Source organism: Nicotiana sylvestris, chromosome 10 (genome assembly GCF_000393655.2).
Source record: "Nicotiana sylvestris chromosome 10, ASM39365v2, whole genome shotgun sequence".
Classification (NCBI taxonomy): domain Eukaryota; kingdom Viridiplantae; phylum Streptophyta; class Magnoliopsida; order Solanales; family Solanaceae; genus Nicotiana; species Nicotiana sylvestris.
Genome location: NC_091066.1, coordinates 62,238,142 through 62,253,043, shown reverse-complemented (window position 1 = coordinate 62,253,043; position 14,902 = coordinate 62,238,142). Strand labels below are relative to the sequence as shown.

General features: G+C 32.5%; 1 protein-coding gene across 1 annotated transcript; it reads right to left on the bottom strand.

The window, feature by feature from the left end:
• Positions 1-10,465: 10,465 nt before the first annotated feature.
• LOC104224639 (uncharacterized) lies at positions 10,466-12,572 on the bottom strand. Its single transcript, XM_009776320.2, has one exon. The coding sequence runs from the start codon at positions 12,051-12,053 to the stop codon at positions 10,647-10,649; it is 1,407 nt and encodes a 468-aa protein (XP_009774622.2). The 5' UTR covers positions 12,054-12,572; the 3' UTR covers positions 10,466-10,646.
• Between the last annotated feature and the right edge of the window lie 2,330 nt (positions 12,573-14,902).

Sequence of the window (14,902 nt, the reverse complement as noted above, 5' to 3'; positions counted from 1 at the left end):
GTGGCCCAATCCGATTTTTCTTTGTATTTTTGTTCTCTTTTCTTCTTTTATTTTTCTAAAACTAAATTATAAAAGTACTTAAATTATTATTAAGAACTAAATTAAGTTATAAAAGCGCAAATTAACTTCCAATAACAATTAACGCACAATTAAGTAATAATTAAGCATAAAATTGTTCATTTGGACATTAAATGCTAAAAATGCAAAAGATGCCTATTTTTGTATTTTTTATTAATTTAACAAATAAACATGCATAGACAAACATACAAATAGTTACACAAAATATCACAAAAATTGCACACCAAGAAAAATTATTTTATTTTTTTGAATTTTTTGGGAGTAATTCTCATATAGGGCAAAAATCACGTGCTTACATGTAGCCTCTGGGAGATAAATACAGACGTCTATGTACCGATCCCTCAGACTCTACTAAGCTTGTCCGTGAGTTGTGAGACCTATGTAACCTAGAGCTCTGATACCAACTTGTCACGACCCGGATTTTATACCCTCGGAAATCGTGATGGCACCTACTAATGTGAGCTAGGCAAGCCAATTCTTAACTGCTACTTCATTAACAAATTACTTCTTTTGAAAATTATCAGTAATATCATGAAAACAACAGAATTAAATAAATATGCGGAAGACGTAAATTAAAGAAACTGAACAATAATGCGGAAATCAACATATACCACTACCCAAGAACTGGTGTCACATTACTCACGAACTTCTAAGAGTACTAAATACAACTGTTTGAAAGAAGAATATAAACTGATGTCTCGGAAGCATGGAATAACAAACTAAAATAAAAGATAGAGGAGACGCCGGGCCTGCGGACGCCTGCAAGGCTACCTCGGTGTCTTACTGGACTGAAGGCTGGCTCCCGCACTACTGCTGCTATCCAAGACCTGGATCTGTGCAAAAGATCACAGAGTATAGTATCAACACAATCGACCCCATATGCTGGTAAGTGTCCAGCCTAACCTCGGCGAAGTAGTGATAAGGCTAGAACCAGACAACCAAGTAAACCTGTGCAGTTCGAATATATATATATATATATACAACGGAAAAGAAATACAGGAAGTAACCAATTAATAAAGGAAGGGGAACATGCTGTGGGGGGATAACAGTTTCAAATGAGTAATCTCAGATAAAGAAAGAAGCAACAAGGCCAGAATATCAATAAGAATCAGAAATCACAAACTTGCACGGCATCACCCTTCGTGCTTTACTCTCGTCCTCACCAAATCAATCGTATCAATAATCATGTACACGACATCACCCTTCGTGCTTTTACTCTTTTTCCTTACAGTATAATCAATGAAAATCAGTACGGAATGGTACATCGTACGGCACGGCATCACCCTTTGTGCTTTACACTCTTTCCTCACAATATCAAGCAGTGCACGACATCACCCTTCGAGCTTTACACTCTTTCCTCACAATATCAAACAATGCACGACATCACCCTTCGTGCTTTATCACTCTTCCTTACCCAAACAACAATCACAAATAAGGGGCAAGGAAGTAAATAAATAATGATAGAAATCCCGGCAAGGGAATGCAATTAAACAGTTAAATCCCAGCAAGGGAACAATATCAATGAGTTTCCATATCCCGCCAAGGAAGAAAATCAACAAAACAACGAAACGTTCCGGCAAGGGAATAAACCAATAACTCTTTCTCTTTCTTTCACTTTCATCTCATAGTTCACATTATCACTTAAGCCAATGCTCCAAAGATTTAATTATCTCATATACCTTCACAATTTGTATTTCAACTCGAGCCAACGCTCCACGAAGTTGAAAGATCACAATTTCCTTTCACATACTCTTTACCACATATAGAAATCATCAATTAAGTATGGAAGTCATAACAAAACCAGGATATTTGCAATATAAGGACTCACGGTCATGCTAGACACCAATGTATAGATACTTGTCACCATGTCTATACATCGTACTCGACAATTAGCAAGTAGAAAATAAGACTCAATTCCTATTCCCTCAAGCTAAGGTCAGACCAAACACTTACCTCAACTTCCACGACCAAATCAATCCACAACAACCGCTTTCCCTCTCGAATTCGGCTCCAACTCAATCAAATCTATACAATAATGACTTCATAATATCAATATATGCTAAACAAAACAAACACAATGCCTAATTATAGATTTCCAAGCTTTCTTCCCAAAATCTCAAAAACGACCCTGGGCCCGCTTGGTCAAAACACGAGGTTCGGACCAAATTCATATCCCCCATTCACCCACGAGCACAAATATATAATTTATTTTCAAATTCGACCCCAAAATGAGGTCTAAATCTAGAAAAAGTAAAAAGCCCTAACTCTACCCAATTCCCCCAATTTCTACCCTAAATTACATGTTTTAGGCTTAGAAATTCAATAGATATTGATGGAAAATAAAGAAAACGAGATGAAATTTACTAACCCAAGAAGTGTTGGTGAAAGAGAGCTTCAATGGATGCCTAAGGACCTTGGAGAAGAAGGAGTTCGTGTATTTTTATGAAAATTCCGCAACTACACTGTTCTGGAATTAAAAATTATAACTGGGCAAAGTTGCCCTTCGCATTCGCGGAAGGAAGGTCGCGTTCGCGAAGGGTAAACTTGGCAGACCATCGCGTTTGCGATATGAAGAGTGTGAACGCGAAGTAAAAAGGATGGGGGTCCAGGAATTGGTCTACGCGAACGCATGGACCTTCACGCAAACGCGATGAAAGGGATCTGCAAGACTACGCGTTCGCGAGGGTGTATATGCGAACGCGAAGAGGAAAAAGAAAGCTAAGTCCTCAGAGTCAAATGACTCTACGCAAACGCGAGGTAGGAATGCGAACGTGATGAAAGGAAAATTCAGAGCTTTGCGAACGTGGATGATGCGTCGCGAACGCGAAGAAGAAATGGCCTGCAACTGCTGAAGCCAAAAACCTGCAATCTTTCTAAGTCCGAAACCACTCTGAAACACCTCCGAAACACTCTCGAGCCCTCGGGACTCCTAACCAATCACATGCGCTAACTCAACAACATCCTACGAACTTAACCGTGCGATCAAATCGCCAAAATAACGTAAAAAACAACGAATCAAGCCTCAAAATTACTATTTTTTCCTCAAACTTCATTAACTTTCAAATTTAGAGTTTTAAGTCCGAAACACGTCAAACGACGTCCAATTTCAACCAAACTTCACAGAAATATCTTAAACCACATATAAGACCTGTACCGGGCGCCAAAACCAAAATACGGGCCCGATACCAACACGTTCTAACCAAATTTTCATTTCAATTTTCCTTAATAATTTCAGAAAAACAATTTTACTCAAAATTTCATTTCTCGGGCTTGGAACCTCGGAATTCAATTACGGGCATACGCCCAAGTCTCATATTTTCCTACGGACCCTCCGGGACCGTCAAATCACGGGTCCGGGTCCGTTTACCCAAAATGTTGACCGGAGTCAAATTTACTCATTTTAATATCAAATTTTTGTATTTTTCACAGAATTTCATATTTAAGCTTTCCGGCTACACGCCCGGATTACGCACGCAAATCGAGGTGACTCAAAATGAGGTTTGCGAGGCCTCGGAAGAACGGAATGGTAAGAAAACAGGTGATGACCCTTTGGGTCGTCACATTAAGGCATATGAAATCTTAATTTTTAAAAAAGGTTTGGGTAAATCAATGCGTAAGAGCGAGTGCGCTCTAGAAATGATACAGGTCTTCATTTTTTAGGTTTGGGATTTTTGAATTTTCAACCTTCGTTTATATTTTTTTAACCACCAAGCTTTAATTTTTCTTGTCTTTTTCCTTTCTCCTCTTGTTAATAATATTAGTTCCTTTAATATAATATAGATATAAGATACAAAATATTTATTTAATTAATTTTTTCTTAAAAAAGAATACCTACCATAACTGAATTATACACAAAATTTAATTAAAGATATCTATAATAATGTATATTGTTCACAAATAAGGTCAAATACAAAGCTTGTACTAAATAAAAATTATTATTTCAACTTAAAATTAATATGTTAGATAAAAAACAAAATTAACAAAATTTTAATTAATTCTTTCTTAAAAAAGGATACCTACCATAACTGAATTATACACAAAATTTAGTTAAAGATACGTATAGTAATGTATATGATACCTATAGTAATGTATATTGTTCACAAATTAGGTTAGATACAAAGCTTGTACTAAATAAAGAATTATTATTTTAACTTAAAATAAATGTGTAAGATACAAAACGAAATTAACGAAATTTTAATTAATTCTTTCTCAAAAAAAGATACTTACCATAACTGAATTATACACAAAATTTAATTAAATATACCTATAGTAATGTATATGATACCTATAGTAATGTATATTGTTCACAAATAAGGTCAAATACAAAACTTGTACTAAATAAAGAATTATTATTTTAACTTAAAATTAATATGTAAGATACAATGATTCTTTCTCAAAAAAGGATTCATGCCATTACTGAATTATACACAAAATCTATATTATATACAAATTTAATTAAAGATACCTATAGTTATAGTATATTGGCTTGCTTAATGAAAATTGCATCCTTTTTTTGGTGTACGTCTTTGGTCATTACAAAGAGAACATTTTTATTTTTAGTTTAAATCTTAAAATAATTGGCTTTGATTAATTAAAGAATGAAATTCAACTTATATAAAATCTTAGACTACTACTTCCATTAAATATGTTTTCATTTTTAATTCAATTGTTTTTATGTTGTCTTTAAATTGCCAAATGGCTTCATTTTAGCTTGCCACTTGGCTTAACCACATGCTTCACTATTCTCCTTTTAATATAATATTGATTCCTTTAACATAATATAGATATAAGATACAAAATGTTTATTTAATTAATTCTTTCTTAAAAAAGAATACCTACCATAACTGAATTATACACAAAATTTAATTAAAGATATCTATAATAATGTATATTGTTCACAAATAAGGTCAAATACAAAGCTTGTACTAAATAAAACTTATTATTTCAACTTAAAATTAATGTGTAAGATACAAAACGAAATTAACAAAATTTTAATTAATTCTTTCTTAAAAAAGAATACCTACCATAACTGAATTATACACAAAATTTATTTAAAGATACGTATAGTAATGTATATGATACCTATAGTAATGTATATTGTTCACAAATAAGGTTAGATACAAAGCCTGTACTAAATAAAAAAAATTATTATTTCAACTTAAAATAAATATGTAGGATACAAAACGAAATTAACGAAATTTTAATTAATTCTTTCTCAAAAAAAGATACTTACCATAACTGAATTATACACAAAATTTAATTAAATATACCTATAGTAATGTATATGATACCTATAGTAATGTATATTGTTCACAAATAAGGCACATACAAAATTTGAACTAAATAAAGAATTATTATTTTAACTTAAAATTAATGTGTAAGATACAATGATTCTTTCTCAAAAAAGGATTCATACCATTACTGAATTATACACAAAATCTATATTATACACAAATTTAATTAAAGATACCTATAGTTATAGTATATTGGCTTGCTTAATGAAAATTGCATCCTTTTTTTTGGTGTACGTCTTTGGTCAGTAAAAAGAGAATATTTTTATTTTTAGTTTAAATCTTAAAATAATTGGCTTTGATTAATTAAAGAATGAAATTCAACTTACATAAAATCTTGGACTACTACTTCCATTAAATATGTTTCCATTTTAAATTTAATTTTTTTATGTTGTCTTTAAATTGCCAAATGGCTTCATTTTAGCTTGCCACTTGGCTTAACCACATGCTTCACTATTCTCCTTTTAATCTTTTAATATAATATAGATAGATTGAGTAAGATCTTATTTTGCTGCTTGACTTTATTTAATTTTTATACTCAATAAATTTTTAATATCATAAATAAATTTTAATTTTATTTTATATTTTAACATACTCCAAAATATAAATAGTCATAGATTATCTCAATTTACGTATTTCTGTATTTTTTATTTTTTTCTATTATAATTTTTTAATGTTTAATTAATTTTTCACTTCCATATTTCTAGCTAATATAGAAGAAAATCTATGAGTGGATCAATATATAGATATAAATATAGATACAAATATACATATAATTATAGATATATAGATTAGATTTGTCTAAGATATATTTAGATTATATATAAGATTTATTAAACTACTTCCATTAATTATATTTCCATTTATAATTTCTAATAATTAATGTTGTCTTAAAATTGCCAAGTGGCTTCATTTTAGCTTGCCACTTGGCTTAACCACATGCATCACTACTCTCCTTTTAATATAATATAGATAGATTATTTCTTAAAAAAGGATGCCTACCATAACTGAGTTATACACAAAATTTAATTAAAGATACGTATAGTAATGTATATGATACCTATAGTAATGAATATTGTTCACAAATAAGGTTAGATACAAAGCTTGTACTAAAAAAATTATTATTTCAACTTAAAATAAATGTGTAAGATACAAAACGAAATTAACAAAATTTTAGTTAATTCTTTCTTAACGAAATTTTAATTAATTCTTTCTCAAAAAAAGATACTTACCATAACTGAATTATACACAAAATTTAATTAAATATACCTATAGTAATGTATATTGTCACAAATAAGGTCAAATACAAAACTTGTACTAAATAAAGAATTATTATTTTAACTTAAAATTAATGTGTAAGATACAATGATTCTTTCTCAAAAAAGGATTCATACCATTACTGAATTATACACAAAATCTATATTATACACAAATTTAATTAAAGATACCTATAGTTATAGTATATTGGCTTGCTTAATAAAATTGCATCCTTTTTTTTGGTGTACGTTTTTGGTCATTAAAAAGAGAACATTTGTATTTTTAGTTTAATTCTTAAAATAATTGGCTTTGATTAATTAAAGAATGAAATTCAACTTACATAAAATCTTGGACTACTATTTTCATTAAATATGTGTGATGACCCAAAAGGTCATCACTTGCTTTAAATTAAATTTTGTGTTATGAGGCCTTGAAAATCTCATTTAGAGTTACCTCGATTTGCATGCGCATCCGGGCGTGTAGCCGGAAAGCTTAAATATGAAATTATGTGGAAAATGATAAAATTTGGTTATAAAATGAGTTAATTTGATTTCGGTGAAAGTTTTGGGTAAACGGATACGGACCCGTAATTTGACGGTCCCGGAGGGTCCGTAGGAAAATATGGGACTTGGGCGTATGCCCGGAATCGAATTCCGAGGTCCCAAGCCCGAGAAATGAATTTTTAAAAGAAATTATTTTCTGAAACTGTTTAAGGAAAATTGAAATGAAATTTGCTTAGAACATGATGGTACCAGGCCCGTATTTTGGTTCCGGCACCCGGTACATGTCTTATATATGATTTTAAGACGTTTCTATGAAATTTGGTGAAAAACGAAGTTTATTTGACGTGCATTCGACTTCCGGTTGAGGAGTTATGAACTTTGAGAGTTCTTGATGAAAATGTTAAGTTTTGAGGTTTAATTCATCATTTTACATGTTATTTTGATGATATTATCGCACGAGTAGGTCCATATGATATTTTTGAGTTAGTATGCACACTTGGTTTGGAGTTCCGAGGGCTCGGGTGAGTTTCGGGTAGGTTTCGGGATGTTTTAGGCTTAAAACCAGAAGTTGCAGGTCTCTGAACCCACCAGTTCGGTCCGCGGTCGACCTTGTGCGGTGCGCGGTGGAGGCTGTGCGGTCGCAGTCGACTTTGTGCGGTCCGCACAGGGAACTGGACCGCAGTAACCTCAGGAAAGCCTGTGCGGCCGCAGTCCATTTGTGCGATCCGCACATGGGGTTTGAGAGGGGTATAAATAGACGGAATTTTCAGTCATTATTCATTTTTCAAAACCCCAAAAATATAAGAGGCGATTTTTCAAACAACCTTTCTTCTCCAAATCAATTGTAAGTCATTTTTAATTAGTTTTCTTCAATTATTAACATCTTTTAACATGATTTCAACTTCAAATCAATGATTTTCATGTGGGAAATTGGGTGTTTTGGGTAGAACCTAGGTTTTTCAAATTGGGGAGTTGGACCTCGATTTGAGGTCCGATTTCAAAACAAATTATATATTTAAGTTCGTGGGAGAATGGGTAATCAGGTTTTGACCACGTGGGCCCGGGGGCGATTTTGATTTTTGGGTAAAACTTTGAAAACTCATTTTCATGCATTCAAATTGATTCATTTAGCGTTTATTGATGTAATTAAGTAACTTGTGGCTAGATACGAGCGAATTGACGGTGGAATCAAGGGGTAAAGCTATAATTGAAACTTGAGTTGTGTTCGAGGCATCGAGGTAAGTGTCCGGTCTAACCTTAGCTTGAGGGATTAGGAGTTGAGTTCTATTTGCTATTTGCTTCTTGTTGAGTACGACGTATAGGCATGATGACGAGTATCTATACGTTGGTGTCAAACATGACCGTGAGTCTTAAATTGATACTTGTTGTATTTTTGAATGTTATTATGATTGAAATTGTAAGTAAATCCTTGATATTGAGCAAAGACTTAGTTTGTTTATTGTGGAATCTACTTATGATTGAGAAATGGTGGTATTTGAGATGAGTAGGAGTTGAGTTAAGATTGGTTATAGCTGATTCTCCCTTTCCATGACGTATATACTTGTACTGCTGAGTTCCCTTGCCGGGATAGTGTAGTCTATTGTTGATCCCTTGCCTGGACGGTTAATTATGATTATTGTTGACTGTATAGTTGGAACGGGTTGCACGCCGCAACAGATATTATATTGGATCGGGTTACACGCCGCAACAGATATTATATTGGATCGGGTTGCACGCCGCAGCAGATATTATATTGGATCGGGTTGCACGCCGCAATAATGTTAAATGATAAGGGATCGGGTTGCGCGCCGCAGCAGTATTGTTATTGTATCGTTGTAGATATTGAGTTGTCCTTTTATATTTTATTAAGTTTTTGTCGGTCTTGATATGTTTCCCCGAAGCATGCACCCCCTCCCATTTTAAACTGCTTATTCCTGTTTATTTTCCGCCATAATTATATAACTGCACAGGTTTATCTGGAGTCTGGTCCTAGCCTCGTCACTACCTCACCGGGGTTAGGCCAGGCACTTACCAGCACATGGGGTCGGTTGTGCTGATACTACACTCTGCACGCTATGTAGATACCGGAGCGGCACTTGATCAGCAACAGTAGGGGAGCCAGCCTTCAGTCCACCAAGACACCGAGGTAGCCTTGCAGGCATCCGCAGGCCCGGCGTCTCCCCTATCTTTTATTACGTTCTGTTATCTCATGTATCCGAGACAAACAGTGTCAATTTTCCTTCAGACTGTTGTATGTAGTACTCTTAGTAGTCCGTGGATATTCATCTAAGTCTTCCGTTTAATTTCATCTTCCGCTATCATTTAAATGTTTATCGCCTGTTAATGTAAACTGTTAAAAAGGCTTAAAATAAAGTAGTTAAAGATTTCTAAATTTTTCTGGCTTGCCTAGCTTCTGCGAGTAGGCGCCATCCTGACTCCCAAGGGTCAGAAAATCCGGGTCATGACAATATGTTTCCATTTATAATTCAATTTTTTTATGTTGTCTTTAAATTGCCAAATGGTTTCATTTTAGTTTGTCACTTGGCTTAACCATATGCTTCACTATTCTCCTTTTAATATAATATAAATAGATATAGATAGATTGAGTAAGATCTTATTTTGCTGCTTGAATTTATTTAATTTTTATACTCAATAAATTTTTAATATCATAAATAAATTTTAATTTTATTTTATATTTTAACATACTCCAAAATATAAATAGTCATAGATTATCTCAATTTACGTATTTCTGTTTTTTATTTTTATTTTTTTCTATTATAGATTTTTAATGTTTAATTAATTTTTCACTTCCATATTTCTAGCTAATATAGAAGAAAATCTATGAGTGGATCAATATATAGATATAAATATAGATATACATATAGATACAAATATACATATAAATACGGATATATAAATTAGATTTATCTAAGATCTATTTAGATTATGTATAAGATTCATTAAACTACTTCCATTAATTATATTTCCATCTATAATTTCTAATAATTAATGTTGTCTTAAAATTGCCAAATAACTTCATTTTAGCTTGTCATTTGGCTTAACCACATGCATTACTCTCCTTTTAATATAATATAGATAGATAGCCTAGAATTGTACGAACTAACAATGAAAAGGAAAACATGAACTAACGATGAAACTTCCATTTTTAAACAAAGAGTACTATTTGTCTTTTCTTCTCTTTTTAAAATTTCAAACTGGTAAACTAACTTAAAACATGACTAATACACGACGAAAAAAAAATATATAAAATAAAAAAAGGAATGAATGAGCAAGAATATATAAGAATTACAAGAGAGAGAGAATCGCAAGAAAGTATATCTACAATATCTGTTTATATTATATATACCCCATTATCATATTATTTTGCTCAAAAGTAATACATGATCAATAAACACTAGCAAGTGAATACACACAAAACCAATAAGCAAAGTTAAAAAACTCATTTTCTATTTTGCTCACCCCACCTATCTTTTAATTTAATTTTTATAATTTTTTATCAACCCCACCACTGGTGCACAGCAATACCCTCATCTCTCAATAATCCATACAACGCTAAGCATTCCCAATATGCTCTCCTATTTTTTTTATCACCTTTTTTTATTCCTTGATGTTTACATTCCAAGAATAGTTCATCAACTAACTTAATAGCTTTGTTTTTCACCAATTCCTCAACCACATCAGCTTCTGCCTTCATTACCACATACTCATTTTCTTTTACATTATTTTTTAACCAATCAGACATGCTAATAATCAATGGTATCTCCTTTTCGGATGATTGTTCAGTCACAGTCTCAATCTTGAATATCTCAAATTTTGTGTTTTTTGTAGGATAATATTTTGAAAACCACTCTGACCCTTCATTCTTGTCTTGTAAACTAACATCAATGAAGACTCTTCTTGGGTAACTTTCAAGGGAAACACCCATTAAATCTGGTAAATAACGAGTTTTTTTTAGATATCTACTTGATTTTCCTGATGCTGCTCTTGGTGGTTCAAGTAGTACATCTTCGAGTTTCTTTAGTGCTGCTTCCTTTGCATTTGTTTTCTTCGCTTTAGGCCTCTGATGTTCTAAATCAACTGGTCTGATCAATTTGAATTCGTGCAGGCTTGTCCGACTAAGGGAAGTAAAGTATTTCTTACCAAAAATCTTTTCTTTCTCAGGGTTCGGACCCGAGACCTCTCTTGCATTTGTTGTCAGAGTACTACAAAGTCGTCGTTTGCTAGAAGAGCCGATAGAGGCATTCTTTGTTTTCCTCATGGCTACAATAGTTGAATCAAATTTTCGTACATAGACAATCTTGTAATTTGATGGCCGTGGAAATTCAGCCATTGGATTGTTACTAAGTGGTACAACTACAATGCCACCTACTTTCAAAGCTCGTTCAATAAAATTTGAGGACTGAGGGAAACCATAGGAAAATACAAAGTCAAAAGTCTTATTAGGAACAACATCTTGTCGTGTAGAATTTGAAAAAGAAATCAAATCTGGATTGTAATGTTTAACAATTTGAGAATTGTAAATAACTTCCTCATTGCCACAGGTAACAAGAAGAGATCTATCGCCCATTCTTAGTAGGCCTTCATTGGCCAAATCCCGAAATATTATAGGCAAAAACTCCAAATTCATTGGATCAAAAGTCATCCCATGAACTTTGAACAAAGCATTAGATTCGTAGCGCGATAAGTACCCGATTATCGTATTAATCCAGGGTAAAGAGACAATTACCAATGCTAAAATTGTTGCACGAACCATAAACTTCAAAACCCACGAATGGTCTAATCTTATAATAACCAATTTTGTTTCACCATGGTAGCCCAAACCATCTATGTATAAACCTCTCATTTTGTTATGTTGCTTGGTGTAAAAACTTGGCAACATATCATTCATCGTTTTGTACCTCATGCTTATACAAAGTGACAAGTAAAGAGAATTGAGCACGAATCACGAAAAATCTTGAAATTTTTTTGTTTAGAAAGCAGAAAAAAGGTTTCAGGTTGGAGAAAACACTCGGGAGAAGCTAAGGTTGAATAAAATTAAAGCTAAAGTAAAAAAGGAGAGATGGGTGAGCTACAATAATGGAGAGAATATGAATATTATTTTAGCGAGTGCAAAACCTGGCAGCTGTGTGATTTCCACCCACGAGGGCAACTCGAGTACTTTGCACTTTTGTCCACAATAACAACAAATCCTTTAACCTTTGAATTTCCATTTGTCAATATTAATACTCTCCTTCCTTCTGTAATTTCCAGATCGATGACTTCTATTTGGAATATTAACACTACTCCATGATCCAGTTTAGCGATACATTGGAAAAAACTTTGGTCATCGATCAGAAAAAAAAAGAAGGAAGGAGGAGGTTAAGAGCACAGACTATTGGATCTTTATGTTTATTCTATTTTTTGATTCTTTTTTCTTTTTTACTTTCTAATGCTATTATTTCTTTCTTTATAAGGATATAGAAACTAGTATAACATAAAGAGGGTCTGGATTCAAATTGATGATGATTGGCTATGCGAACATTTCTCTCTAAAGGAATGGTGAAATTTTTTCAATTTTGATGGGTGACTTTCACCCTTCAATCTTGACCAGAATCAACAAATTTTTAAGAGGTTTGGATTAGTACTTCATTCACCAACTCTTTACCTGCAAGATCTGTTATCATACATGAGAGACAATAAAATATCACGACATAAGCATTTTATTGAAGACATAATTAGGTCAATAAACGTTTGTTCTTTTTAGGCCCCATTCATAAAAACTTTTTTTTTTTTTTCTAAATGTGTTTGTTCATGATATTTTGTAAGTTTTTTAATTTTATTTTTGAAAATGAATTTTTCGAAAATCCACTTTTTCAAAACTACAACATGTCCAAATATAATTTCAAATTTCAAATATTATTTTTCAACTTAACTCCAGATTCCATATTTTTTCAAAAAATACAATTTTTATGTCCAAACGCCTACTTAATAGTTTAAGCTTTTGATAAGTAATAACCAAATATAAAATGTTTGCCTTCTATTTCTCTTGAGAATTTTAATAAATTGATTTAAGACATGGGATTTTCATAATATTTGAACAAATAAGATAGAAAAATAAAATAAATTACGAAGTGAAACATTTATAGTGTTTCAAACTTTTCGATACTCACATTAATTAGATGTAGAGCTGTCAATATGGGTTGATCTAGCCCAACTTAGCTCAGTCTATGCAGGTTTTGGCATTTATGGACTTGATTAGGCCCATTATTTTGATGGACCTTAAAATGGTCGGCCCAACCTAGCTCCATGTGGGTTACGGGCCTCATGAGTCCGGAAAACTATTTTTATTTTTTTTAATTTTAAGTTTTAACCTAAAATATTTTATTATTTTTATAAGTCAAAAAAGCATACTTGTTGGATAGAAGGTTTCTGCAAAAATTCATAACTTTTGACATTGATCCAATAGATTATAAAACACAAAAAAAGAGGACAATATTTTATTAATTAAAAGTCAATACTCAAATAGACTACTCAAAAATATTATCAAGGTGCTCATGGCATATCCAACACAAACAAATCATTTTCACCAAGCACTTTTAAATCCTCTTGTGAAACAAAGATGTATTAACATCTTTATTTTCATCTAAATCTGTAATTATATATAATTTTAAGTAGTTAAATATTAAAAAATAACTAAAAATTCAAGAACAAAAAATATTTGTATTCACATAAAAAATATTACTAGTTTGATATTGGACTATTCTTCTTGTTATTTTTAATTTTCTATATTTGTTTATATTTCTAATTAAATACATTATTAAGCCCATGGACCGACCCAAACCAGTCTTGGTCAAGCCTTATGGGTCACGGGCTTACTTGGGCCGGACTTAAAAGCCTCGTTTTTTAAATGAGCTCTAAACATCTAAGTTCAACCATATTACATCACAGGCTGGATTGGGCCAACCCAGCAGGGCAAGCTCATATTGACGACTCTAATTAGATGTATATATGGCAAAGAGTGTTGGGGCTCCTCCTAACTGTATTTTCAAATTTTAGAAAACATTACCCATTTTCTCAACTAGGTTTGTTCAGTGTGTTGGAAGTAATTAATATATGTGCCAAATTCAGAATCTAGACTCAGAATTTCACAATAAATGTCCCGACCCCATTTTTTCCTCTGTAAGACGTGATGGCACCTAGTTTCGACTAGGTAAGCCTAATATTTGACAACAATTAAACAAGTGTAAATAAGAAAAATAATCAACCTAGTTTGATGAACTCATATAACTACTAAAAAGCAAAATTTCAACCATACAATTCCCAAGAACTATGGAACAGAGTTATAAGCACTACGAAATAACTAAAACATCTGATACATCACAGTTGGTGAAAAAATACAACAGTAAATGAGAATAAGGGAAGGGAACTCTGAGACTTGCGGAGGCCGTGCAGGCATACCTTGAAGTCTCCGGTAAAAGCCGTGCAGACGTACCTGGATCTGCACTAAAAGATGTACAGAAGCATAGTATGAGTATACCATAACGGTACCCAACAAGTATCAAGTCTAACCTCAGTAGAGTAGTGACAAGGCCAGGTCAGGACACCTTTTAGAATATGAAATAGATAGTATAAATAAAACATAGATATAAAATGTAAAGTAAGAAAATAACTAATATAGAACAAGATAATAGCATGAAAAGAAACAGCTAAAGTGATACAAAGATCATGTACATACTACAATTACTAGAAGGATAACGAATGGAACAACAAAAA